This window comes from Genypterus blacodes, unplaced genomic scaffold (genome assembly GCF_046128005.1).
Source record: "Genypterus blacodes isolate CSIRO-AG114 ecotype Tasmania unplaced genomic scaffold, CSIRO-AGI_Gbla_v1 ptg000030l_1, whole genome shotgun sequence".
NCBI lineage: Eukaryota > Metazoa > Chordata > Actinopteri > Ophidiiformes > Ophidiidae > Genypterus > Genypterus blacodes.
Genome location: NW_027466843.1, coordinates 1560089 through 1586692, shown reverse-complemented (window position 1 = coordinate 1586692; position 26604 = coordinate 1560089). Strand labels below are relative to the sequence as shown.

The 26604-nt window shown below is 43.7% G+C and overlaps 4 protein-coding genes across 8 annotated transcripts; 2 read left to right on the top strand and 2 right to left on the bottom strand.

Annotated features, from left to right (window-relative positions):
* Positions 1-886: 886 nt before the first annotated feature.
* On the top strand, positions 887-5307 carry taf5 (TAF5 RNA polymerase II, TATA box binding protein (TBP)-associated factor). The gene is made up of 11 exons (XM_076145764.1): positions 887-1316; positions 1765-1996; positions 2133-2448; positions 2594-2757; positions 2888-3023; positions 3155-3275; positions 3404-3533; positions 3720-3884; positions 4045-4222; positions 4479-4656; positions 4829-5307. Exons 1-11 carry the CDS (start codon positions 887-889, stop codon positions 5041-5043), a joined length of 2265 nt encoding a protein of 754 aa, XP_076001879.1. The 3' UTR covers positions 5044-5307.
* On the bottom strand, positions 5292-6772 carry atp5md (ATP synthase membrane subunit k). The gene is made up of 4 exons (XM_076145765.1): positions 6696-6772; positions 5744-5848; positions 5525-5615; positions 5292-5421 (listed from the first exon to the last, which is right to left on the bottom strand). Exons 2-3 carry the CDS (start codon positions 5828-5830, stop codon positions 5526-5528), a joined length of 177 nt encoding a protein of 58 aa, XP_076001880.1. The 5' UTR covers positions 5831-5848; positions 6696-6772; the 3' UTR covers positions 5292-5421; position 5525.
* Positions 6773-6891: 119 nt separating this feature from the next.
* On the top strand, positions 6892-19278 carry pdcd11 (programmed cell death 11). Of its 3 annotated transcripts, none has more exons than XM_076145444.1 (36): positions 6892-6974; positions 7379-7513; positions 7800-7943; positions 8115-8279; positions 8560-8721; positions 8827-8947; positions 9112-9284; positions 9436-9543; positions 9655-9867; positions 9976-10100; positions 10211-10271; positions 10738-10884; positions 10990-11241; positions 11382-11507; positions 11622-11816; positions 12149-12319; positions 12484-12697; positions 12838-12987; positions 13087-13199; positions 13293-13792; positions 13901-13963; positions 14076-14172; positions 14318-14407; positions 14697-14799; positions 14884-15061; positions 15177-15233; positions 15328-15450; positions 15578-15700; positions 16072-16234; positions 16414-16560; positions 16676-16819; positions 16935-17185; positions 17438-17606; positions 17726-17879; positions 18332-18497; positions 18648-19278. In XM_076145444.1, exons 2-36 carry the CDS (start codon positions 7409-7411, stop codon positions 18817-18819), a joined length of 5445 nt encoding a protein of 1814 aa, XP_076001559.1. In that variant the 5' UTR covers positions 6892-6974; positions 7379-7408; the 3' UTR covers positions 18820-19278. The 3 variants fall into 3 exon arrangements, with proteins under 3 accessions (XP_076001559.1, XP_076001557.1, XP_076001558.1); XM_076145442.1 differs by having other exon boundaries at positions 16673-16819; XM_076145443.1 differs by having other exon boundaries at positions 6940-7001; positions 16673-16819.
* An 84-nt stretch (positions 19279-19362) lies between these two features.
* LOC142994649 (RING finger protein 122-like) lies at positions 19363-25885 on the bottom strand. Of its 3 annotated transcripts, none has more exons than XM_076145445.1 (7): positions 25256-25885; positions 24699-24879; positions 22574-22727; positions 22203-22245; positions 21270-21311; positions 20663-20745; positions 19363-20134 (listed from the first exon to the last, which is right to left on the bottom strand). In XM_076145445.1, exons 2-7 carry the CDS (start codon positions 24721-24723, stop codon positions 20014-20016), a joined length of 468 nt encoding a protein of 155 aa, XP_076001560.1. In that variant the 5' UTR covers positions 24724-24879; positions 25256-25885; the 3' UTR covers positions 19363-20013. The 3 variants fall into 3 exon arrangements, with proteins under 3 accessions (XP_076001560.1, XP_076001561.1, XP_076001562.1); XM_076145446.1 differs by having other exon boundaries at positions 22574-22701; XM_076145447.1 differs by lacking the exon at positions 24699-24879.
* Between the last annotated feature and the right edge of the window lie 719 nt (positions 25886-26604).

Genomic DNA, 26604 nt, shown 5'->3' with positions numbered 1-26604 from the left:
TGTGATAAAAGTGCCACTATAAGAGCAAAGGATGAGTTAGATTAAGTGACATCATTGTTTTAACTGTGTCGCTTGTTATTGGATGACATCACTTTGACTCATCATTTAGTTTATTAACTTCACAATTGCTTTTTGAAGTCGTTTTAGATTCTGACAATATCGTAAGCTTTTTACTGTACATTTGACTTTGTCATTTTGTGTTTTCCAACTAAACATTACACAAGGAGGGACACATCTAGCTAAAGAGGAAACAAGACGTGCCACTACAGCCACCATCTGGTAGAAAGTGGTATATATCTAAAAGGAAAGACGATTCAGTCAGATCACAGACCCGCTCAAAGTTACAGCACAAACAGACCAAGCCCCATTCTTGCAAGCAATTTACATACTATCAATACATATAGCGTAATCGCTTAAATAGAGCAGAGATGTAACAATTATAGTCTTTTATGGACAATGTATGCTTTAGCATTAACGTTCAAGACCAAATGGCAGAAGTATAGGAGATTCCTGTGAATCTACATTATTTCTAATAAGCCTGAATCATTTTGTAGACTGAACATAAGTCTCACAACGAAATTTTGGTTGTATTAATGTGTTCGTGTTGACAATTTAGCCGTTTCAATGTTGCTATGTTATCAAATCAAAAAGTTTTGTTTGGAGTTTATTATAATAAGAGAGATGTTGCACGTGTACATATCGGTCTTGTTGTAAAGATGCAAATACATTCAAATAAATATAAAAAAGCTTAACACATCTGCATTAACAAAGCCGCTGGCATCACAGTCACGTGACGCCGCGGCAGCATTGACCAATCAGATCGTCTAATGTTGCGCCCTCCGCGTTGCCTTGTTTTAACTTCGCACATGCGCATTTCATTTAGAAAATGGCGGCCGTGCAGGGTGGTCAGGTGGACACGAAAGAGGAGAAGGAAATAAAAACAGAACCGACTCCAGATGTCTGTGGAAATAATACTGCAACCGACGGGAGGCCGCTCTCTACGTCCCCCGGCTCCACTGCCGGCTCCACTGCTTCGGGTGGCGGCGCCAAAACTCCAGCAGGCGGGACGGAGGAGCAACAGACGCTTCTTGCTGTGTTGCAATTCCTCCGAAAGAACAAATTAACGGAGTCCGTGGAGATTTTGCGTCGTGAAGCAGGTTTACCGGAGGACACGGGAGACACAAAGCTCCCTGACCTCTCCGGGGCGAGCCTGGCGGGTGCTGCGGGAGCAGCTGACACCGAAAACGGGGATTCGAGTTCTCTTCTCAGCCGGGTGTCCGTTCCGACCCCCGCCGTAACACAAGCGCCACCCAAAGGTCCGATACGGTTCTTCATACTATCGTGTTTACATTTGAGACGCTAACACAGAGTTGGTTTGTTTCTTTTTATGTGAAGTATGAGCAAAAATAACAAGGTCCCGGATATTATTTGTTTGTCTGTGGTTGTTTGGTGCCGTTATAAAAGGGCCATAACGTTTTTAGTCTGTTGCTAATCTGATACTTCCACAAAAACTGGTCACAAAAAAAGTTGTACATTATTGCAGGCTGATTAACAGTTTAACAAGGGAGAACTTATGAAAATGTGATGACATTAAAACCTATTTTTCTCTGTGTCCTTGTGAATGACAATAGTAAGGGCACAGTAATACAGTTGCCCTGATTTAATTAATTTAAATGGATTCTTGGTGGCTTTGTTAGTCGTTGGTATATCAGGACACCCTGTAGGAGTTTTCTATCTGTCATACCATCTTGTTTACTCCTTTAGCATCTTCTGGGGAGGATCAACCAGACGTCAACGTGGTGCTGTCAGCTTACAGCCAGCAGGGTGATCCAGCTCTGTATGATACTTATTACAGCGGTCTGAAGAGGTTCATAGAATCTGTTTTGGACTGTCACAGAGCAGAACTGTCCCAGGTCTTCTACCCACTCTTTGTCCACATGTACCTGGAGTTGGTCTACAACAATCAAGAGAATGTGGCCAAGGCATTCTTTGATAAGTGAGTTTTTCTCGCATACATCGACGTTTCTGCTTGTTTATGTTCTGCTAAATATGAAACACTTTAACCCTTTGATGTCCTAGAATTGAATTCTGCACACCTCAACAGCTCAAGATTCTCTCATTCCCTCTCTTAGGTTCAGCGGGGACCAGGAGTGTTATTACGAGGCAGACCTACGCATTCTGTCAAGCTTGAAGAAGAAGGAGCACATGAGGGGCAATGAGACCCTGCTGGACTTCCGCACCAGCAAATTTGTCCTGCGCATCTCCCGTGACTCTTACCAGCTGTTGAAGAGGCACCTGCAGGAGCGCCAGAACAACCAGATCTGGAATATCATCCAGGAGCACCTCTACATTGATATCTTTGATGGCATGCCACGCAGCAAAAGCCAGATCGACGCCATGTCCGGCAGCTTGGCTGGCGAGGGCAAGCGAGAGGCCAATAAGGCGAAGGTTAGTGACACTGGTACACACACACACACACACACACACACACACACACACACACACACACACACACACACACACACACACACACATCATATGCTTTAATCTGTCTTCACCCATGCATATTCCATCATCTTTCAAACTCCTATAGGTGTTTTACGGATTGCTGAAAGAACCAGAGATTGAGCTGCCGCTTGATGATGAGGATGAAGAGGCAGAAAACGAGGAGGGTAAACCCAAGAAGAAAAAGCCCAAGAAGGACAGCATGGGCTCTAAAAGCAAGAAGCAGGATCCCAATGCACCGGCACTAACCAGGTATTTATACATGTGTCCATTTAGTTTACATTTCACTTGTGTAGAGACATTTATAGCCCAATATATGCCCTAGTGGCATCTTCCTCACCATTTGTACCAGTGATCTTCATACCACATTACTCTCGTTCAGGATTCCTCTCCCAGAACTAAAGGACTCAGACAAGCTGGACAAGATCATGTACATGAAGGAGGCCACTAAGAAGATCCGCCTGGGCCCAGAAACTCTTCCCTCTATCTGCTTCTACTCTTTCCTTAATGCATACCAGGTACAACTGATGAACCACAACAGTTCACTGGCAGATGAACATGTCAACATTTGTAATGCAGCAGGCAGAGTCATGACAGCTGAATGTGAAGTTGCAGTTATTTTGTACTTATTTCCATCTTTGCCCTGCAGGGTCTGACTGCCGTGGACTTCACAGACGACTCCAGTCTGGTCGCAGGGGGCTTTGCTGACTCCACAGTACGAGTGTGGAGCGTCACTCCCAAGAAGCTCCGCAAGGTTAAATCTGCTGCAGGTACAGTTTGTGACTGACAAATGACAGAGACCATCACAACCATATTCTGTATATGTACCTTTACTTCTGCTAACATTGGGGGGAAAAAAGACAGATTTTCTCATCTTCCCCTGCTTCTCTTATTTCAGACTTGAGTCTGATTGACAAAGAGTCAGACGACGTGTTGGAGAGGATCATGGATGAGAAGACGGCCAGTGAGTCCAAGATCCTGTATGGACACAGCGGTCCAGTATATGGCATCAGCTTCAGTCCAGACAGGTAGAACAACTCTGCCACTAATTTCATGCTTTCTGTAGAAATACAAAGGTCTATAGTATAAATTCAGCCCCACTACATTTGTACTTCTTTCCTATGTCACAGGTATTCATATTTTCTTGTCAATTTCTATTTTGCTTTGGAGCGTCTTCATTCCTTATCTGTAATGTGTTCTTGTTTGCATTTCAGAAACTACCTGTTGTCATGTTCTGAAGACGGCACAGTCAGGCTGTGGAGTCTCCAAACATTTACCTGTCTTGTGGGCTACAAAGGTCACAACTACCCAGTGTGGGACACCCAGTTTTCCCCCCACGGCTACTATTTCGTCTCCGGGGGACACGACCGAGTTGCCCGGTAAGGAAGACCCTGTTGGATTAGTACAGGACACAAAACTTGAGAGCTTCGTCTTCATGTTCCAGTGTTGTCCCGTATACCACAGATTGCACGTTGTAGGAACACTGAAGCTCTGTCTACAGGTTAATTGTAATAGATTGTCCTCCACTTTCTCCAATAGGCTGTGGGCGACTGACCACTACCAGCCTCTACGGATGTTTGCCGGTCACCTAGCTGACATCACCTGTACCCGCTTCCACCCTAACTCCAATTATTTGGCCACAGGGTCGTCTGACCGGACCATCCGGCTGTGGGACGTCCTGAATGGGAACTGTGTCCGCATTTTGACTGGTCACAAGGTGAGTGACCACAAATTGACAACAGCTGGTAAACTCAACCTGCAGACTTAAAATGGCATCAAGATCTAATTTGGTCAAGCTGTTCATGGCAAAATGGTATAAACTTTCATAAGTAGATATGAAAAGATTGAACTTATGATTTCTTAACCGATTCCATGTTGTCCCATCCTGGTCCCTTCGTTATTTAGATGCTTCTGATTCCGATCTGTGCTCCCGTGAAAAATACTGAGCCGATCTTTCCATCCGTGTCTTACAGGGTCCAATTCACGCTTTGGCTTTCTCACCCAACGGGAAGTTCCTGGCATCAGGAGCCACAGATGGCAGAGTTCTCCTGTGGGACATCGGCCACGGGCTGATGATTATAGAGCTCAAAGGCCACACAGACACCATCTATTCCCTCAAGTTCAGCAGGGATGGAGAGATTCTTGCCTCCGGTGGGTGTTTCATATATAACACATCTTAACATTTTTACTGAACTGGATGCATTTGTAATTATTGATATTATTCATACCGATATGATCAACGTGCCATTTCTCTGTTGATCTGTTGTAATTATAACTGCAGCGACTCCACTTTGTAACGTTCACTCATCTTGTATTTCTCTAGGCTCCATGGATAACACCGTCCGTTTGTGGGACGCATTGAAAGCGTTTGACGATTTAGAGACGGACGACTTCACCGCAGCGACAGGACACATCCATCTACCAGAGAACTCCCATGAGCTCCTGCTAGGCACCTACACAACTAAATCCACACCCGTCATACACCTCCATTTCACCAGAAGGAACCTGCTCCTGGCTACTGGGGCCTACAATCCATAGGATTACTTAGTTCTCTGGAAAATGTTGAAACTTTTTGGTCCTGCATCCCCACAAGTTTTTGCGGAGAAGAGAAAACCTTAGCCAACCTTTGACCCGCTGAGTCCGGTTCCCCTCGTCTGATAAGTGCCACTATGGATCCAGGACCTTTTTTTTTTCACTTTTCTTAACACTGCCATGAGAAGCATTGCTTAATATTTCAGACATCTCTGTAACATAGTCTTTTATATTGGTTTACATTGTAAATAAAAGGTTTTTTTTTATGTTTGGGCATAGTCCTTTATTGTATAATATGGAATACCAAACAACACATTAACTCATTAAACACATTCAGCTGCCTCTCCGCTCCAAGCTGTAAGAAATGGTGGAAATGGCGTCGACCTGTAAGGAGACAGAAGAGCCTCAGGTTACATTTCCTCAAGAGGACGGGCCGCAACTGCATGGGAAAGGTATACTGATGGGATTTAGAACCCAAATCACTTACATCACTTTTCTGCAACAGCGGCCTGCTTCTTGGGCTTGAATTTGAAGAAGAGGATGAGACCCAGTATGGTTCCATATGTGGCGATAACACACTGCAGAATGAAAGAGCACAAGTTGAGGAACACAAGCATTAGGACAGTGCTGTGACAGTTTGATAAACTGTAGGAAAGGAAAGTTTAGTTCTACGATGAATCTAAAGTTCAAACTACTGCCAACTCACATTCCTCCTTCCAGTCAGTGTGGTTGAATTGAAGTACTTGGCAATCCCAGTGAGCTGATGCTGACCCGCTGTCTCGTGTCCTCCCATGATGGATTATTAGTGGTCCTACCAAAGGAAATGCACAGATTAACAACTCATAATATGCAATATAATAAGATAAGATAAAAAACAAAAAAACTTTATTATGCAGAGGGCAATTACTGAAAAATAATGATGGGGAAAAAACCTACATTCCATGTTTCACAGTCGTTTAAATTGACGCAGACAAAATAAAACCTTTGAAACGTATCTTAGGACCTGTAGATTGTCAGTTTAAACATTATATTCAATAACTAATTATTAATTAATAATTTTTGGTCGATGGTGTGAATGAAAGCGTGGCTCAGTACGCGGTGTCCTAGAAGTTTGACAATTGAAGACTAAAACGCGGCAGCACTTTACATACATGAACACAAATCTCGTATCTGTAAACATTTGCAACACTGTACTATTACGAACAATTCATTCCTTCATTACTATTACACATTACAACTTCATGAAAATGGAACCTGCACAAATGAATGGTAGCTCGCAGGCTATTTCTGACGTTTTTAGAGGTCAAAACGCCGATAATAAAACGATAAAACATTTCCTGTATACGTTTGTTTTATGCAACTCTCTTAACTCAAACATTAATTCGTATTTGACAAATTCACTTCAGCGACTTTCACCAGTTAGCCAGCCATGAGAGTCCACTGTGGAGCCATGACAGTCTACTGTTGAAGTTAGCTTGCTAAATTAGCGTACTAACATCAGACAGCTAGATAGCTTGACAGTTTCCATGTTCTAGCCAATAGCTGCAATATTTTCTCATAGACGTTTCAGTGTAGTTAAGAATGCTGCTCTGAAATGTGAAAATAACAGTAATTTGATTCATTTGTCTTTCAGTGTGTCGTGTCCTGTCCTGTCTTACCTTGACAACAAGTCCCCTGGAACAGTAAGACGTGCAAGTGACCTTTCACAAGGGCCGCAATGGTTATTCACCGGAAGTTCCGCCTAGTATCCGGAAACAAACTATGTATGGTTTGAAATAAATGCCAATCAAAATAGGGTGGTGTCTTTGAAGGAAAAACAATCACTGATTCGTCTAAAACAGTGTCAGTCATTTTGCTTGACTGTGATTGGATAATGTGTTAAACCCCGGTGTTTTTGCTTCCGGTTTACGATCATGGCGTGCTACTGATCAACACATGTGAGTCTGGGAATCTACAGATTTAAGGTTTAGTATCACGAAATGCCTTATGGAAAAAGGTTCTTGTTACTTAATTAGATATAAATTAAAGTCGCAGATGAGATCGATTGTATTATCGTTGTGTACGATATTGCGTTTAACTTGAATGCTAATATGTGGTAAATGTTAGTGTGGGGTCGTTATCGATGCAGGATCACAATCGACAATCAAATCAACTTTGTTATCTGTTTTTAGTTTTACAACGGGCTTTACAGTGAGATTCTCTTGTAACGGTAACTGTGTGTAGTTGTTTGGTCTCATATTCGCACCACGTATCATAAGGCGCTTGTCTATTTGATTGGGCACACTTTGGACAACAGGTTTTCAGATGATCTTTTCTCTGATGGCGTTTACTGTTTGCTTAGAGATCTGATACAACAACAACAACAACAAATATGTCAACTATGGAGGAGGACTTTCCCCGAGGAGGGACAACCAAGAAGCCCACTGAGAGTAAAGTGGTGGTGAATCGGACAGAAGTGGACAACCTTTTCCAGCAGGTAAAGCACATTTTCAGCTCATTGTCCGTCTTCTACACTCAGACCCATACTGTAGTTTGTCTGTTCAAGGCATTGATTTGATAGCAGAGCCATATCAACCATGCAAATTCATCCAAGCTTACACCCCACCTCAGCTTGTAGATCTCCTATCATAGCCGTTTTCTTCAGCGTACTCTGTAATGAAGTCATTTTGTATTTTTCCTATGTAGAGCCAATGCACTGCGCCTCAGTCATACAATACTAAATTGATTACTGTACGAACAAATGAACAAATTCTCTTTTTCAGACAAGTGAACCAAAAGAAACCAAGAAAAGAAAGGGAGCAGTCAAAGATGATGCCAAGAAACTCAAGAAGCAGAAGACGGGCAAAGACAAAGATGCTCTGACCCTCAACGCAGCAGTGAAATGTGTTGAAATTCTCCATCTGAAGGTAACAGACAGTCATTTGTTTCATGTGTTTTCTTCACCTCATACTACTGATTCAACCTCTTTTGAACCACAGGGGTGCAGTTGCCTTTACTATAGGTCAGATAAAATTCAATGACTTTGATAGTCCTGCAGTCTTAATGTGTTTTTTTTTTGTGTTTCTCCATTTTCCCAGAACGTGAAGGAGGGAATGCTGATGCTGGGCTGTGTGAAGGAGATGACAGACTTTGAAGTGACAGTCAGCCTCCCTTGTGGTCTTCAGGGCTTCCTCAGCATTAGGAACATCTCCGACTCCTACACCAAGCTGCTCAGTGCTCAGCTGGAGGACGCCGCCACAGAGGTAAACCTGAGGAGGATGGATTTTTAGGTGAAATAGAAGTGAAGAAATGTTAGGATTTCAACCAGGTGATAATAAATACTAACCTATACATATATATTTAGTAAAGTCATTTTTATTATGAAGCAAAAGTGAAGGTTCTCTAATTGTCCTTTGACTTTGTTGTCTTGCTCCAGATTGTTGCCTGCGTACTTCTATGTTTGACAATATTTGGTTTGAGTTTCACATATTCCGACATTCTTTTGAATCAAGTCTAATCTTTGTATGTCATTTTATTTCCTAGGAGATCTGCTCTCTCCCACAAATCTTCTACCCTGGCATGACGTTCAGATGTGTGGTTGCCAAGTTGGATGTAGCCAAAGGAGGTTCTCTCAGCATCCAGCTGTCAATCAACCCCAAGCTGGTCAACAAGGCTCTCACATCAAGTTCTCTGAAGGCCGGCATGGTGAGCAGCATCAGTTACACCAACATCATGTCATTTTTACTTCATTTCTAACATTTTCTCCTATAGGCCAGAGCTTTAATTACTATTTATTATGTGTGGATTTAGGTCTTGAGTGGATGTGTGGAGAGTATAGAGGATCATGGCTACCTAGTTGACATTGGCATCGATGGAACTAAAGCTTTCCTGCCCAAGACGGCAGTAAAAGACAAACAAAACAATCCTGAAGGTATGAATAGTTTTAGTTTTGTAATGTAAGCCTGGATACAGTTCCCTTTCTAGCGGCTGAACAGATTTCTTGCTCCATTTTGGGTGTCCAGTGGATTACATGTTCGATCGAAGTTGAATTGTCAATATTTCTCTTTGAATTCCTCCGTGTTCCTCTGTGGCCAGAGCTGAAAATGGGTCAGTATGTGACTTTTCAAGTGGAGCAAATAAAGAACGATGGCCGCGTGGTCCGCCTGTCTGTCAGCCCCTCAGCCATCACTCAGGCATGTGCGGAATCACATGGCTGGAACCTCACCAACCTCCTGCCTGGACTTATGGTCAACGCCACCATCAAAAAGGTAGAGAGCTCTCACCTCAGTAATGACATTCTTCATTATGATGACATGACCACATCTAAATGGGAAACACTCTATAGATTTGTGTCCAGTAAAATCCCTTTTCCCAGTTTGTTAAATGGCCTGTATTTACTTCTTATTGTCTGCATTGCAGGTGACTAAACAGGGTCTGATGCTGGACTTCCTGTCCTCCTTTAGTGGTCAGGTGGACTTCCTCCACATGGAGCCTGATCAGGCCTCTAGCTGCAAGGAAGGAGATGAGGTACGTGATAACACAGTCACAGTCATGAATGGCAAACTCATTGCCCTTGTCGCCTCATAATCTGTGATGTTAAACTGCGTATATCACCCTGTCTGGCATGAATGGATGCAGGTGCGAGCCTGTGTGCTGTATGTGGAGCCCTCCGCTCGTCAGGTGGGCTTGTCGCTGCGCACTTACCTTGTTCAGCCTGGGACCACAGTGGAGACCAGACCCGCTGGTGGCGACCGCATCGGTGAGGTGATAAAGGGCTGCAAGATGACCGCTATGCACTACAAGTCTGGAGCCATGCTGGAGCTGCCTGACAATACGGTGGTCTTTGTGCACGTGAGTGACGTCTGATGCTGAGAATATTCAAAGATGAAATGCTGTCTGCGAATATTTCTTTGCGAGTCCCCTTGCGCCACATGTCTTTTTGTTGTCGTCTCTCTCCAGCGGAACAATCTGAAGGAAACTCGGGAGCCTGCAAACAATAACCGAGTGCTGGCCATGCCTGAGCATACCTGCAGGATCCTGGATTTCAGCCCCATGGACCAGATTCATTTTGTGACTTTACGAAAGTATGTAGCACAGTATTTTGGTGTCGTGCGCACAACGAACCCTGCAGGCCACTTTGATGTGTTATAATAATAATAATATAAGATAATAATATTCTTGTCTTGTCTTTCAGGAGTGTGATTGAGAAGCGTTTTTATAGATACCATGATCTTCAGACCGGCCAGGTTGTGGAGGTAAGTGCTGCATCAGTTGGATTCAAGGGGAATTTAAACTTAGTGCATTCTCTTGTAAACCTGTAGGGGGCAGGATGAGCCAAAGATTATTTACAGCATCTGAGTTATTGGCCTCACCCTCATGGCTATTGTGTAAAAAATAAAGCAATGACCTCTTGCAAGTCCAGCAGAAATATACCGGCTATTAATTGTCTTTGGAGGTGTGTTGTCGTCTAGGTTATTATATATATGCATATGTCGTTTACCTTGTATGTTTACCATGTGGTGCTGATGGGGTAGTGAGTGTTAGATTCTGATTGTAGTATTTAACTGTAAATTGTAGAATAATGGAAAATAGATGACATGAACAGACAAAAAAGCTAAAATCAAATCTAAATGTTTATGGTCATCATCATAGCTGAAATGATGTAATCTTTTACAATGTCTCGTAATTTACTGTCTCACTTCTTTCCTTTCTCTTCCAAAGGGGACAGTGTCCGTCCTCCTGGGTCACGGGATGGTGGTCCATCTGTCAGACCACATCAAAGGTCTGGTGCCCAGGACTCATCTGTCTGACATCATCCTGAAGAACCCAGAGAAGAAGTACACAGAGGGCATGAAGATCAAATGTCGGGTCAGTTCACACTTTTCTTTGATTGATGTACAACACGCAGCACAAATACATGACACCAGAGGCTCTCGTATGTCTTATGCATTTTATCCTTGTGTGTTTGTTCAGGTGTTGTCGGTAGAGCCAGACATTAGGAAGCTGTTCCTGACCAGGAAAAAGGCCATGGTTGAATCCACTCTGCCGTTGATCCTCAGCTATGCTGACGCGCGGCCCGGTCGCATGTCTCACGGCTTTATCGTCTGCGTCAAAAGCTTTGGCTGCATTGTTCGTTTCTACAACAACGTCAAGGGCCTGGTGCCGGTCAGCGAGCTCAGCGCCGAGCCTGTCTTCAATCCTGAGGAGGTCTTCTACATTGGCCAGGTGAGGACATGTTGAGGAAAAGATGGGCACCCACCAGTTTGTCTTCGATGCCTCTATGGTTAGATGTTGTTTAGTTTAGTTTGAGGCGCAGTTGTAAACATTACATACATGATTGACTTGGTTTGTTGTTGGTTGTCCAGGTGTTAAAGGCCAAAGTTCTCCAATGTGAGCCAGAGAAGGCCAGGCTGTTGCTGTCATTTAAAGCTGCAGTGGAGGGAGACTCTGAGGAACCTGCCAAGGCTCCCATTGACTGTGAGGTGGGCAAGGTAAGATAAAGACCTTCAGCTTACTCGAGTCGTCACATTGCCTTTCAAGGAATCAGGCCTCCATCTGATCATTTTACTCACTTGAGCATTGGACTATGGTTGTGTCTCATGCAGACGTTGGAAGCCAAGCTGCTGAAGAAGACAGTCAACGGTCTGGAGGTGGCCATCCTCCCCGACGAGGTCCGCGCCTTGCTACCCACCATGCAGCTCTCTGATCACATGTCCAACTGCCCTCTTCTGTGGGAGAGCCTGCAAGAGGGTGACGTCATCTCCAACCTGGTCTGCTCCAACAGGAACAAACGGAATATTGTATCCTTTTTAAAACTGCCTATAGAGTTTATGTAAATCTGGTCAAATACTTTGCTTCACCATTAAGTAATTTATTTGATCATTTGCTACAATTGCTACATTTTGCTGAAAACCATCATTGCATACGAACAGGAATCCCAGCTCTGTGAACAATGTGACCCCATAGCGCCTCCTACTGATGGAACTCTGATTTTGTTGATTACTAATAACAGACATCCATTTGTTGACCAAGTAAAGGTTGTGAAACATTTTCCTGACCTTTTCACACAAAGCAAAACTACTAAATCAGGGAGTTGTCCTTTGTGTTTTCCTTAACTCCATCTATTTTAAAGTCGCTCACTAAGAAGCCCACAGTGAAATGGTCACTGGAGGAAGGACTGGTTGCCAAAGATTTCTCAGAGATCACAGTTGGAATGCAGCTGATTGGCTGGATCAAGAACATGATGTCGTATGGCGTCTTTGTAGAGTTCCCATATGGCCTTGTTGGACTGGCACCGAAATCTGTGAGTAGGGCCTCCACCTCATTTACCACGTCACTTTGTGAGTGGTTTGCAGATTTTTCCCATTCAAATTATCTCACTCATTCTCTCTCTCTCTCTCTCTCTCTCTCTGTCTCTGTCTCTGTCTCTGTCTCTCTGTCTCTGTCTCTGTCGCGCTCACATCCCAGGCCATGACGGACAGGTTCATCCCAGATGCCACCACTGCCTTCCATCCGGGCCAGACAGTGATGGCCAAAGTGACCAACCTGGATGAGGAGAAGCGGCGATTCCTGGTCACGCTGAAGATATCGGAGGTCATGTCCTCTGAGGACGGTGCCCAGACCAGACTGATCAGAGGTCTGCAGGAGAGACGGACGGTGACTGAAATGTTGGCTGCACGAGGTAAACCTGTCCTGTGAAGTCAGTTTCAACTCTCTTGTTGTGGTTTTGATGCAGATCTGATGTTTTGGTTTTACTGTTAAGTCAGGAAAAGTCTTGTCGTCACTCTCTTAACCTCTCGCCGTCTCTGCCTCGCCCCTCAGATAACGCCGATCTTCACAAGCAGCTGGCCGCTCTGTCCGTCGGTCAGAAGCTGAAGCTGACTGTAGACACCGTACCGGAGAGCGGCGCCACCTTTAAGGGTGATGATTTGAGTGGTGCCTCCATCATGGCCACCAAGCATCATGTCATGGGTATGTGTGTCATCCAAAGTGTAAAGCAAAGTATTGTCTTTGCCCCAAATACTTTACTGATGCTGTAACGGTTTGTGTCACTTTGTCTGCGTGTTTCAGGAGTGAGTCTGACACCAGGACAGAAAGTTACTGCCGTCCTCCTCCATGTGGACATCCTGTCTTCTTGTGTCCATGTGTCCCTCCTCTCCAAGCTTATGGCAAAGAAGAAACCAGTATGTTTGACTCTTTCTTTGACTCTTTGCCTCTTGCTGACTGAATGTTAAACGTTGATTTCATGAATGACCTTTATGTTTCTATTTCCACAGTTAACTGAAGAGTCAAAGTACACAGCAATAGTGCAGCACATAGACAAAGACTTCGCTGTCATCTCATTGGACGAAACGGCACAACTGACCGTGATCGAAACCATCAACCACTTAAACGACATCCAGCGTCCTGAGGCGGAGCAGCTGAGGGCGGGGATGATCCTGGCCGTTAGCGTCGTAGAGGCAAGCTGTCACGAGCTGCGAGGACTCCCCTTAGTGTCTTGGGAACGCACTGCACCGAAACGAGAGCGCGCGCCCTCAGAAAGTCAGACGAGCTCCAAGGGCCACCGCTTCGGTGAAATGGTCAAAGGTTCGGTGAGGTCAGTGAAGCCCACGTGCATCCAGGTCACACTGGAGGATGGGAGCAAAGGAAGCATCCACGTGTCTGAAGTTGTGGAGGCCGAACAAGTGTCTTTGGGCTCCTTCCCCACATCCACGGTCAAAGTGGGCAGTGTGGTCACCGCTAGGGTCATCGGAGGGCGAGAAGCCGCCAGTCACAGGTACTTACGCTCCACTCTCCTCCGCAACTTCCCACTTTTTCTTGTCATTTTGGTTCTGTTCATAATTGCTGAAGATTCATGATGCTCAACTGTCTGTTTTGTTTTCAGATTCCTTCCCTTCTCACATCCAAAGTTTGTATACGCCCTGTCTGAACTCACACTTCTTCCACGGTAATTTTGATACAACCCACATTGTCATCATCTGAGACTTGTTGTAGTTTAGTCATGATAGTGATAGTGTTTATATAATAAGAGTTTCTACTCTTTTTTTTGCTCTCTGTAGCAAACTGGACACGAGTGTAGAACTCAAACCCGTCACAGCAAAAGAAACACTGAGCAGCTACAAGGTTGGAGAGGAAATCACGTGCTTTGTATCAAAGGTAAGTCCAAGAAAGTGTTATGGTTGGAGTCTCCAGTAGTCTCTCGCCTTTTCAATCTGATTTCCTCAACCGATTGTTGGACTATTATACCATTGGATCGTTTGCCTGACGTTTCAGTCATGTGTGTTCATTCTTCTGTCCCCAGTTTCACCCAGAGAAGAAGTCCCTTGAGGTTACCACCGATCCGTGTGTTACTGGGACTGTAGAACTGCTGGCCATGATGTCTGATCCCAAAGTAAGTTTAATGTGTAATATAAAGGATAATATAACATTTATTAACAATATATTAAAAAACATAGGAGTTTAGGTGTTTTTTGTATGTATTTGTCCATTTTTAATTGCAATTGTAATTTGGCGTTTCCTCATAAGGTTATAACGGCTTCTTTGACTTCTATGAAACATAATTCGCAAAATCACAAGAGGGACTGTTGGCATAGTGATACACAGCATGGGAAATATGTGAGAAATATGAAAAGATGAGACTTCTAACTCCTGCCTTTGTTTGAAATGTGCTTGTCTTTCAGGATGCCAGTCACCCAGAGAAACTCTATAAACTGGGCCAAGCCGTTCGTGCCAAAGTGGTGGAAGTAAACGCCAGTCCTCAACGATTTGTCCTGTCACTCATTGGTAGGATGAGTTCAGTCTTAGTCTTCCCCCCGACCCCTCCCCATAAATAAAACAGTCAAGGTCATGTATTAATTTGTCTTTCAGGTGTCCACGCTTTGGAGAAAGGTTTGGTAACTTTGGGGATGGTGACTAATATTCTGCCACATCTTGGACTCATGGTGAAGCTTCCCTTCGGCGCCATGGGAACCGTCTCAGTGAATGACCTAGCTGATGCCTACAGGCCGAACCCACTGGATGCTTACAGCAAGGGTCAGCTGGTCAGGTCAGTCATGTCACAACATTGTCTTAAAGGCTGATTTATCTACTGTACAAATACTAAGAGCTTGGATTTGTAAGTCCCGCCAGTTACTGACTTGTAATCTCTTTGTTTCCCACAGGTGTTACCTTGTTGGGAACGAAACCGCCAAGTGGCAGCTTTCTCTCCGGCCATCAAGGTCTGAGACGTTCCGTTACTCACGAGCATTGGTACCGAATTCAGCACCTGCAGTTTCATAACACTGTTGCCTCATTGTACTCTTGCTCTTCCAGGCTGAACCCAGAACAGGCCAAGCAAGCGAAGGACCCTGAGGTTTTGTCTATAGAGGAGCTGGAGGCAGGCCAAATCATCAGAGGCTACGTCAAGTCCGTGTGCGAGCCAGGCGTCTTCATCAGGTAATTCAAACACTCATCCTGGACTAACTATACTACTTTAAGACTGAAAGAATCTACCGCTGATTTGCTGCAAAAAGTCTTTTCACTAAAACGTGTCCATCCCCTGTGTGACATCTTTGTGTCCCAGGTTGTCTCGGAGCATTACAGGACGAGCCCAGCTTCAGCAGTCCACCACTTACTTTGTTTCCAACCACAAAGTCCTCTGCGAGACCGTGACTCCCAACACACTGCTCACAACCAAGATCCTGAGGTAAAGAGCAAAGCCTCAGCATCCCGCTCACATTCTCACGTGAATATAATGGAAATCGGAAACAAATGTCTTAAACCTGATCTGTATGAATTCTTATGCACACACTGGGACGTGGCATTGTGATTTAGTTTTAAGATTTATCGCTTCTTGTGCGCTGAAGTTTCCTGCCTGTGATCATTTTGGATGCCAGATTATAACGTTGGCATAAGGATAAGTCCATGGGGTCTCACTTTAGCAAAACCAGAGTTTCCTCCGTTACATCCCCAGTTCACGCTTGACAGTCTCATTTTAAATAAACAGGCCTCTAGACTTTGTTTTCTTTTTCCATGCTCTGTCTACAATCCTCTGTCTGTTCCTTCATCGTCCTCTAGCATTGACAAAAAGGAGGGGTTGGTCGATCTCTCGCTGCTGCCGGCTGACACCGGGAAGCCAGACATCCTCCCAGCATCCCTTGGTTTACCCCTTCGCCTGACTGGAGAGGAGAAGGAGAAACACGATTCGAAGAGGAAACGCAAACTGTCTGAGAGCCAACAGGTCTCCTTTTTCAACAATTTAATCTATTTCTTATTGATGTTTCCTTTGCTTCCTTGTATCTCGTAGTGAACACGACCTGAGCGTCTACATTTACTGTATGGACCTCATTAACCCCATCCAGATGGGATCACTTTCTGATTCTTGACACTTTTTCCTCTTGTGTCATTTAACACAATCAGGCGGACGAAATCACACAGAAGAAGAAGAAGACGACAAAAAAAACAAAGAAAACAAAGACTGATGACAGTGACAGCGGAGTGGAGGTGTACTTCAGAGAAGAGGAAGATAAGGAAGAGGAGGACGCACTCAAACCGGACCCTGAGAAAGTCAGCACATCCACATTTCTTCTCCATTCCTTCCTCCCTCCAAAGCTTTGGTAAATTACTATCATCCATCGAGAACCTGAAGGATAGTTTTCCCCCCCCCCCTCCCTCTCAGCAGGTAAAGCCCAGCACAGTGGCTCCATCCAGACTGCAGGTGGCGGCAGGTTTCTCTTGGGATGTGGGCCTGAGCTCCCTGAAGCCGGCATCCGCAGCACAGGAGGTGGACTCGAGTGATGAGGAGGACCAGGAGGGAAGCCGCAAGGTGAGGCGACATGCTGGCATCTTGCAGCCTAAATCAAGGCTTCACCCAGTTTTGCATTACTTTCATGACCTTTCGCGTTTCCCCTGTTTCTGCCACCTGTCTGTCACCCCGCCAGCCTCAGAAGAAGTCTCGCCATGAGCTTGAGCAGGAGAAGAAGACGGCAGAGAAGGCTCTGGTGCAGAGGGAGTCTGAGCTGATGGACCCCAGCCTGAGGCCCCAGGATACCGCCGCCTTCGAGCGCCTGCTCCTGGCTTCGCCCAACAGCTCGCTGCTTTGGCTGCAGTACATGGCCCACCATCTACAGGCCACACAGATCGAGCAGGCCCGCGCCGTGGCTGAGCGTGCCCTTAAAACCATCTCCTTCAGGTGATTTATGGAGATTTAAGCTTTAAACAATGTACCTTGTCCTAGTCTCAAGTTAAACTCACAGAGGTTATAATTTCCCTCTATATTGTATTTCATCCAGCAAGTATTTTTTTCAGTTTACATTTTAAGACCATAGAATAATGCAATTTCAAAGTAATGGGGATTTCTGTCTCAAATGGAATCCCAAAAATGCTACCAGACAGCACGTACACTATATGTATTGTTGTTTAAATCCTGTCTTGTGTGGAGCAGGGAGGAGCAGGAGAAGCTGAATGTGTGGGTGTCCCTCCTAAACCTGGAGAACATGTACGGCACAGACGAGAGCTTAAAGAAAGTGTTTGAGCGAGCGCTGCAGTTCTGCGAGCCCATGCCAGTGTACCAGCAGCTGGCTGACATCTATGCCAAGTCCAACAAGATAAAGGTACGATCCACTGAGCGCCGTTACACAAACGTGAGCACAGTTTGACATAGTGTTCTGTATACTTATGGTGCATGTTTCTGTGTGTTTGACATTTTACGTGTTTGTGTGTGTCCATGCAGGAGGCAGAGAATCTATATAAGAACATGGTAAAGCGTTTCCGCCAGATGAAAGCTGTGTGGCTGAGCTACGGGACCTTCCTGCTCCAGCAAGGCCAGAGCGATGCTGCCAGTGCTCTCCTGCAGAGGGCGCTGAAGAGTCTGCCTTCTAAAGAAAGTAAGTCAGACGTGTCCAACACATTCCGGTATAGAGGAAGTAGACAAATGTCAAACAATGTCTCAATCTCATACAATCCAGTATTACAGCCTCACAATAAGTAATACAGTATGATTGAAGCTGCTTTTATTGACTTAGAGACTTTCACTGATGATTCTCTGCTTCTTATTGTGTTCATAATATTCTAATCCACTCAGCTTTGTAGTTGGTCAAGCATCTTAACTGTGGACAAAACGTATTTATCTTCATTCACTGTCCAGTCTGAGTGGATCATTTTCTTTTTAATTTCGACGTTAACCTATGTAAAATGCACACTCACTTTATTATCTACTCACTTTAATCAATACATTCCAATACATTGTCCCTTCATGTATGTGATTTTTGTTTAAATACAACAGTCTTGTTTATTAGAGCTCAACTAACGATGGCCTCCATGTCACTGTCCCTCTTAGGTGTGGATGTAATCACCAAGTTTGCTCAGCTGGAGTTCCGTTACGGTGATGCAGAGAAAGGTCGCACCATGTTTGATAAAGTGCTGACAAGCTACCCAAAACGTACAGACCTGTGGTCCGTCTTCATCGACTTAATGGTGAAATATGGATCGCAGAAGGAAGTCAGGTAAGCAGAAGATCATTTGCCAGTTTGCTGTGGCATGTTTGTGCTTTTATTTCATTCCATTTTGTTACGAATTGTTAGTCTTGTGAAATGTGTGAATGATTAACTTTCAGTTAGCCGTTATGTAGCATCCTAACTTCATTCTCCGCGCAGGTCGCTCTTTGATCGCGCTGTCCACCTGAGCGTCTCTGTGAAGAAGATCAAGTTCTTCTTCAAGCGCTACCTGGAGTACGAGAAGAAACACGGCACACCGCAAAGCATCCAGGATGTCAAAGACAAAGCCATGGAGTTTGTGGAAGCTAAAGGGAGCGAGGCTGCCTCCTAGAGACCAAATACCCATTCATTCATTCATTCATTCAGTCAGACGTGTAGAATAAAGTGGGTCAAACTCAGTCTGGTCCAGATACCAGACACAGGATGCTTACTCACATTATTGTAATGTACTTGTGCTGATATTATCATTGTGGACTGAAGACTAGTGAACCCTGAAATGTGGATGATCCATATATGTTGTAGAACGCAACAAATGCTTATAAAGGGGCTTTCGAAATCTCCTATAAATGTTAAAAACAGTCAGTTGTATTTAACATTTCATCTACTTACATTTTAATCCATTTTGTAAAAGAATGATTGTGAGCTATGGAGACGACAATGAATTCATGATTTAGTTTCCTACATTTTTTTAAGGATTACTAAAGGTTCTTATCACATTGTTGGAAGATTTTGTAACCCTCTGGTTGTTATTGATATGTCTATTATAAATAAATCCAGCACCATTGCAGTACATTACATGACATTTTATTTAAAAGCAACAAATACAAAATAACAATATATAGGGACACGTATACATACAATACATACAGGCAAGACTAGCTTTCTATCAGTCTCTTTTTAAAAGGAAAGGGCCCGGGACACAATCAGTAACAATATTGTGTATCTAAATTGTCATGGTGTGTTTCCCGCTGATCTTGGTTTGAGCCGTAGGTTGTGCCGACCTCTACCTGCTCGAGCATTTTCACCTACATGGCAGTATTTATGAATGTGTGGCACACGGGTTGTAGGGCGACTGACATGAGTTGTGCTGGCTGTATCGGTAACACTCCTGAGATTATAGAGGTATCCATCCTGTATTCTGATGTCTTATTGTTGGCCTTCTCTGGCAGTGCTGTGCCAGTCGTCCGATGACAATGAGACTCCCGTGTTCTAAGGTGGCTCCTTGGTGTTTTTTTGGTGAGCAGTGCAATATGAAAGTAGACATAGGAGCATTTTTATGGAAAGATCCGGTTTATTCACCCTTTCCCTGACTGGTCTGACCAAATCAAATTTTGGTGCCGTCAATATCCGAAATACCATCTAAGCATATTGCTTAAAGGTCAGCTGCTAGGTCAGCCGCTGTGATCGTTATCAGCGTTTCCCGTGAGATGTCTTTAAAATGATGACCGCTGTCCATCATCCCTGGTGTGTTTTAATGTGTGTGTTTTCTGTAGGGAGAGTACTTTTTCCGCTTTCCACAGCTGTCTCACACCTCCTCGGGGTCCATGGGGCCCTCAGCCCCATGGGGAGCATCTGTGTGGAGCCGGAGGATCGGCTTGTTACACATAGGACACACGCTGCGAATCTCCAGCCATTTAAGCAGGCACCTGACAGGACAGATAGCTACTGTTAGCAGTCAAAATATATTTAGTCTACTTTAATATCTTCACTCACAAAGACAATTAACTATCAGAACCTGGCTTGTTTGGATTGGACCTGGAATTACCTGATATTACGGTTCAGAAGGACTGATGAAATGGAAAGTAAAACTGTGATCTCTTGTTAAAATGAGGCGCCAGCACTGTCATGTCATGGTTTTCAGGAAATTTATGTGTGAACTAGGTCACTGACATTTAGATTTAATAAGTTGGGGCTTTCTTGAAATATTTAGTGTTCACTTACCCGATCCTTGGTGTTTGTGTGCTAAACACATTGAATAGCCTCTAAAAGTTAATCTACATGAAGTTATAAATTTAGTTGGATACAAATATGTTCACCATGGTGAATTTCAGGTTGTGTCTAAGAACAACCAGTAATAATTATTTTTGAACATTACGTGCTGTTCCTGGTTTTTATGTTCTGAGGTGTCTTTAAAACTGAATTTACATTTTTACACTCCTCTGTGTAGTACTCACTTCTTGTGAAACGCGTGTGAGCACGGGCACACTCCCAGTTCATCCCTGGTCCTAAATTCTTCCAAACACACTGCGCAGGTTTGCTGCAGAAACAAATGTGAGGTTTGAGTGAGACTGACATCGACATACATCTGGTTAACAATGTCCTCGATTCCTGTTTATCTCAGCAGTATCACCTACAGAATGACATCCCACTCTTAGTAAACTGCGACAGTAACATTATGAACTGACAATAAATCTTAGCTTAGGGAAAATACTGACTTGTATAATATCTGTGGAATTATTCTTGGAAGTCAAACATTCTTCTTCATGTTCAGAGTCAAGCATGTACTTAGACATTTCATAAATGGAGATAAAGAGCCATTTCCATCGAGTGTGTGCAACATGTTAATTACATCTCAGAGGGGAATATGAATTAACCCACATACCTCCTACTAACTACACCAGCTCATAGGTCATCTGAGTTGGTACAGAAACTATTTAGGGCAACATATAGTGAAGTGCACTATATATATACTGTATATATGTGTATGTATTTATATGTATCCAAGCATCACCTGGATTTAACAACAAATAGAGGCATCTATTTCTGCAAAGAGACACTTACTCCAAGAAGGCTCAGTTTCTTGCTTGCTCCCTTCAGCACCACCTACAGCAAGGAGAAAGAGCGCAAAGCGGGAGAGTGTAAGATGTGCTGTATGCGCTACAGGAAAAGATACAGTATACAGTATAATACACACTTCAAGTGGGTAAAGTGCTATAACTATATTCATGTGCAAGAACACTAAACGTCTAAAATGGACTCAAAATGATCAGAGAAAGAGGGAAACTTACATCTAATCATTAGTACTCCTCAAAACAACATAATAACAAACATCACTTTCTGAACCATACCGCCTTCACAGTTTTCACAAATGATAAGGGTAGCATTTTATATTTTAGATAATATAACATGGTTCATTAAGAAACTTCAGCAAATTTGTAAAAATGTGGGGGGAAAAATAAATAAATAAATAAACGTGTTAATCTGAATCAATGCATTCAAAATGATCAGCTATGTATGAAATCAGAAGAAATTCTAGAAATGTTTGGACATTCGTGTGTAAAATTGTTCCCATTTCTGGTCTATAATGTATAGGATTACCTTAAGGGACATTGTATATGTAGTTAAAAAAAGTCACATCACTCATACACACAGCATTGTATTGACAGCTCAGAAAGTAGCAGCTGGAGTTCAGGATTGCCTGAGGCGGGAAACAGTTAGATATTCACCAAGTGTCACACCCTGGTATCTGTGTGACACATCACACTAGCTTGATTTGCACACTTGTAGTTTAAATAGGGATTAAAGTATAAGTAAAGACATACAGTATATGGATCAGGGACCAACTGGTGTGCTGGGAGTCAAGGTCATCTATTAAGAGTGGCGTTAATTTTCACACGTGATGATAACTGTGAAGATCTGCCGTCTTATTTCTAACCAGCATCAGAACCTGGTGTTACATGTGCAGCTATAGTGATACATACTGCAGTGACATACCTCATTGTAACTGAACTGCTCCCTTGTTCCTTGTTGCTTCAATCTAAGAGGGAGAGAAGGAGAGAAGGAGAGAAGGAGAGAAGGAAGGACATTTATTTATTTGATATATATAATAAAAAAAAAATTATTTTTTTTAAGTTTCATATTATCTATCTATGTATTATAATAGATAGATAGATAGATAGATAGATAGATAGATAGATAGACAGAAAGACAGACAGACAGACAGACAGATAGATAGATAGATAGATAGATAGATAGATAGATAGATAGATAGATAGATAGATAGATAGATAGATAGATAGATAGATAGATAGATAGATAGATAGATAGATAGATAGATAGATAGATAGATAGATAGATGCTCTTACCTGAATAGATAGCAGCAGAAGATGAGGCTGAGCATAAAGACGAAGAGTCCGATGCCCAACACGATAACATAGACATTGAGCGGGAGGTGATAGATGTCAGACGTCATGCTGCACAACTGTTCAGAGCGCTGGAAACCCAAAACACACAGGCATCCTGAGAGGAATCATTGGGGAACACGGAGGACATCATCAAAAAGAGAAACATGTCGTTATACTAATTGTCATTATACACATTTAAAAGTTACTACATAAAAGTCCATCATGACACATCACAGCACGAGCAATTAGTAGATTTCTCAATCAAGCGTAAAGCTTTCATCTTTCTTTATAGGGTTCATTTGCACCCACCTGGAAATTCAATGCACATTCTTAAATTGATGTTAGGGATGACATATTGTAAGAAACTATTCCACAATAATCACCTGCTGGCAATATGTAATCACACTTATCATACAGCTACTTGCTAAGTAAATGTTGTAAACAATGGTACTAGAGTCAAACCTACTAGCGAGATATCATAGTAGCAGCCTATTTGGGGTTAATATATAATTGTACATGTCCATTTACTGTGAAATATAACATAGTGAATGGGACATCTTTCAGTCATCTGTCATGTGATTTGGACCGACCAATTACACCCTTATTGTTAGACCACAGGGGGGAAAAAATACTTGTTTGTAGCTAGCTAGGAATGATATCAACTCTTAGCATAGTGATAGAATGCAGCTAGTCTATGAGAAACAGCAGCAAGCAAGTCAAGTGTGCAATGACAGTCTGAATGGTCTTTGTCGCTGCTATTCAACAGGCAGCTCCACCATAATGGTCATTATTTGCTAGTAATTCAAATGTAAAGTGAAGTGAAATGAGGACACGGGCAGAGCAGAGAAGTATGAGTTAGAGTCATTGTGTGCCCTCATATCTACACAAGAAGCCATGTCTCCCTGACAAAGGTCCTTCTCTAAATGGAACTGACTCCGTCTTTGTGGGTCGGGGAATATTTGGTGACTGACTTTCGGATGCAGGCTGTCTGTAGAGCTGTGACTGAGGCTGGAGTGGCAACTGGGGCACTCGTAGAGCTGTGTGTTAATTGGCTATGAACAAGACAAACAAGGAGGACAAATACCACTTCTACCACACAACCATCTGTTCTGCAGACTCTATTGAGCTGAATGGTTGAGTGTGTATGTGTGTGTGTTGGCACTGGGGTATGGATGGGTAGGAGTCTGTACAAATAAGTGTGCATGTGTGTGTGTGTGTGTGTGTGTGTGTGTTTGTTCTCTCATGCTGCGGGGACAAATACCCGTTTACTCACTCTATTGTGAGGACTCACCATCCATCTGGGGACCAATCATGTTAGTGTTGCGTGATTTGGTTGCAGGTTTAAGTTTAGAATTAGGATTAGGTTAAGGTCAAACTATAGTTAGGATAAGATTGACTGGAAATCAATGCAATGTCCTCACATTGAACCTGTGTGTGTGTGTGTGTGTGTGTGTGTGTGTGTGTGTGTGTGTGTGTGTTGCTGGGGGCAGGGGGTGGGAGTAATGTAATCAGAAAAAAACACTTGGGAGCAAAGCACTATTTGGTAAAACAATAGCAGAGGAAGCCCCACTTCCACGGGCCACATGTGTTCTCATTAATCTGCACCGTGGATGCTCTTTGCCAGCCTCTTAACGTCCATGTGTCGCTCTTTAGAGTGAATGAATGGGTACAGCTTGCACACTGTGGGGGGTATGAGTTGGATAATTTGACATGGCTGGGTAGCTGGGGATTGGGGAATTTAGGGAGCTAGGGAAGACCTAGGATTGTGAGTAGAATAATGAAGCAGTTATGGGTGCACTGCAGTCACTCATTAACAGAAAATGCAATAATGTTGAATCAAGCGAGAGGATAAAAGTCACACAGCCAAACATGACCTTGGGAGTGCAGATTATTTTAACTGCCCATCACCATTTTGTGATAACTGAGGCCTCCATTGTCAGTGGTGTGTTTCTTTCCATTTCACAACCACATCTCTAATCTGGATCCCTTTAGCAGCTAACTGAGACACGTAGTTTTTCTGACAGACAAGCCAATATATGTGCTATCACAATTGCGTATTTGGCAGACAGCAGAGAAATTCACTCACCGTTATACCATTGGAATAGTTGCATGAATTTTGACTCCCAGGGCACCAGCACTAAATTCAGGCGCTGTCAAGAGAAGGCTGATCCTGGATAAGAGCCAAGTTTGTGGACTGGAGCTCCAGAGCTTCAAGCCTTGATTCAGTCACCCCAGTTAGAGCAGTTTTTTGTTAGATGTGGGTCCTCCTAAAACAACCATTAAAATTAGTTTAGACCCTACAAATCCTCCCTGGAGTTGTGGTTTTGTTGGATCAGCAGTCTGCATTGCCCAGCATCCCCAAATCTGGATTAACCCACAATGTTAAGTATGGGAGATTTGGGATTTGGGTTTGGACCGGAACTGAGGACCTCATGTGCTCCTGGATCTCAGCAACAATGATGTCATCACAACAAGAGTGAAGAGGAGACAAAGAAATCCTGTTCAGTGAGCTTAGTTGTTTTTCAGTTGCCTCGTCCTATGTGTCAATGTCAGCTGTGTTTCAGGAGTTGTTATTGTCAAAAGCTGGATCCCAGTCACAGAGTCACAAACAAAACAGTCGGCTTAGCAACAACATATGCTTACCTTTACAATTCAGAAGAGCCCTTTGACTTCACTTTGTATCTGCAGTATCTTCTCCTCATCGATTTCAATGACATCCACCGTCCAAAATGACAGTCCCTTTGCGATGAAGGTAATTATCTGGCATTAGTCTATGCTTTATCCTCTACCCAAAGCTCTTTTTAACAGAGGATTTTCCCAAGTCTCATCCCTCTGTCATCTCCTTTGTTTTGTCCTCCAGTCTTCTGTTGTTGCAGGGGGTATTCCTCCTTAGAGGAAGCCAGAGACGTGCTTCCCTCAAAGGCTAAACAAAGCGAGGACAGCTCCATGCAGTCAAACAGTCCTCAAACTGGGTTTGGTATTTTGCTGGTGTGTGTGTGTCAGTCAGAGCATGTATGTATGATAGAGGGGGCGGGGGGGGGGATCCTACACTCCCTCTAACCATCTGCTCCTTCAATTGAGAAAAAAAAATCTCAGACAAAGGCGATGTGTGTGCATGAGTGTGTCTGCATGTGTCGTATTCATTCTCCAGCTGCCTTTGTCATGGCAGACTTTCCTCTTCCTCTTTCAATCCACAACAGTGTTCCTGCATTGCCTACTGTTGTCTGTGTGCTGCCTGCCTACCTCCCCTGCTCTGCTCAGCTCTGCCTTGGGTTTGTAAACAGATCTCTGCTCATGTGACCACCCGTTTTGCCTCGCAACTCTCCTCTCCCTCAGCCCTCCCTCGCCGCCTCTGTCCTCCAATCTCTAGGCAGAAGGAGAGCAGAATGAGCCAGACACTGACGAATGGGGCGTCTGCAAGCATGCTGGTGTGTATGTGTCTGTGTGTGCACATTTCTGTGCATGTATTTGATAGAGAGAGACAGAGAGACACTTGCAGCAAAGTCAAGCGAGGCCCAGGTCAGTATCATGGCCGATGTCCTGACAACCAAAACAAAGCCAGCCTCCCACCCCTCCACCCCACCTTTTCTTTTTAGAGCAGGAGCAAGCTTTGATTATGTTTTCAGATTGGCTTTGTTCGGTTGATTTATATACATAATGTCACTGTTGTTTTCAGTGAAAGACAAAAGAGCAAGGATGGGGGGAAAATATGAGAAAAATATATTAAGAAAACAATAGCAGGGGAGACACTGAGAGAAAATCACAGCTTGGACAAAGACAAATCCTCCCCCACTTAGGGCTCTGGCCACCAATTCACTCTGAACTGAACAGCTGCTGGGTTAGTGGGCGAGCTGTGAGACGGTCAAGGGGAGTGCTGCTCCGCTAATCCCTAGAGGAGGAGAGGGAGAGGCAGCCGTGGGAGCCATGCCATTTTCATTCACCCCCCAACCATCTAGTAATGACATTACTGCTCAATACTGAGGAACAGCTGG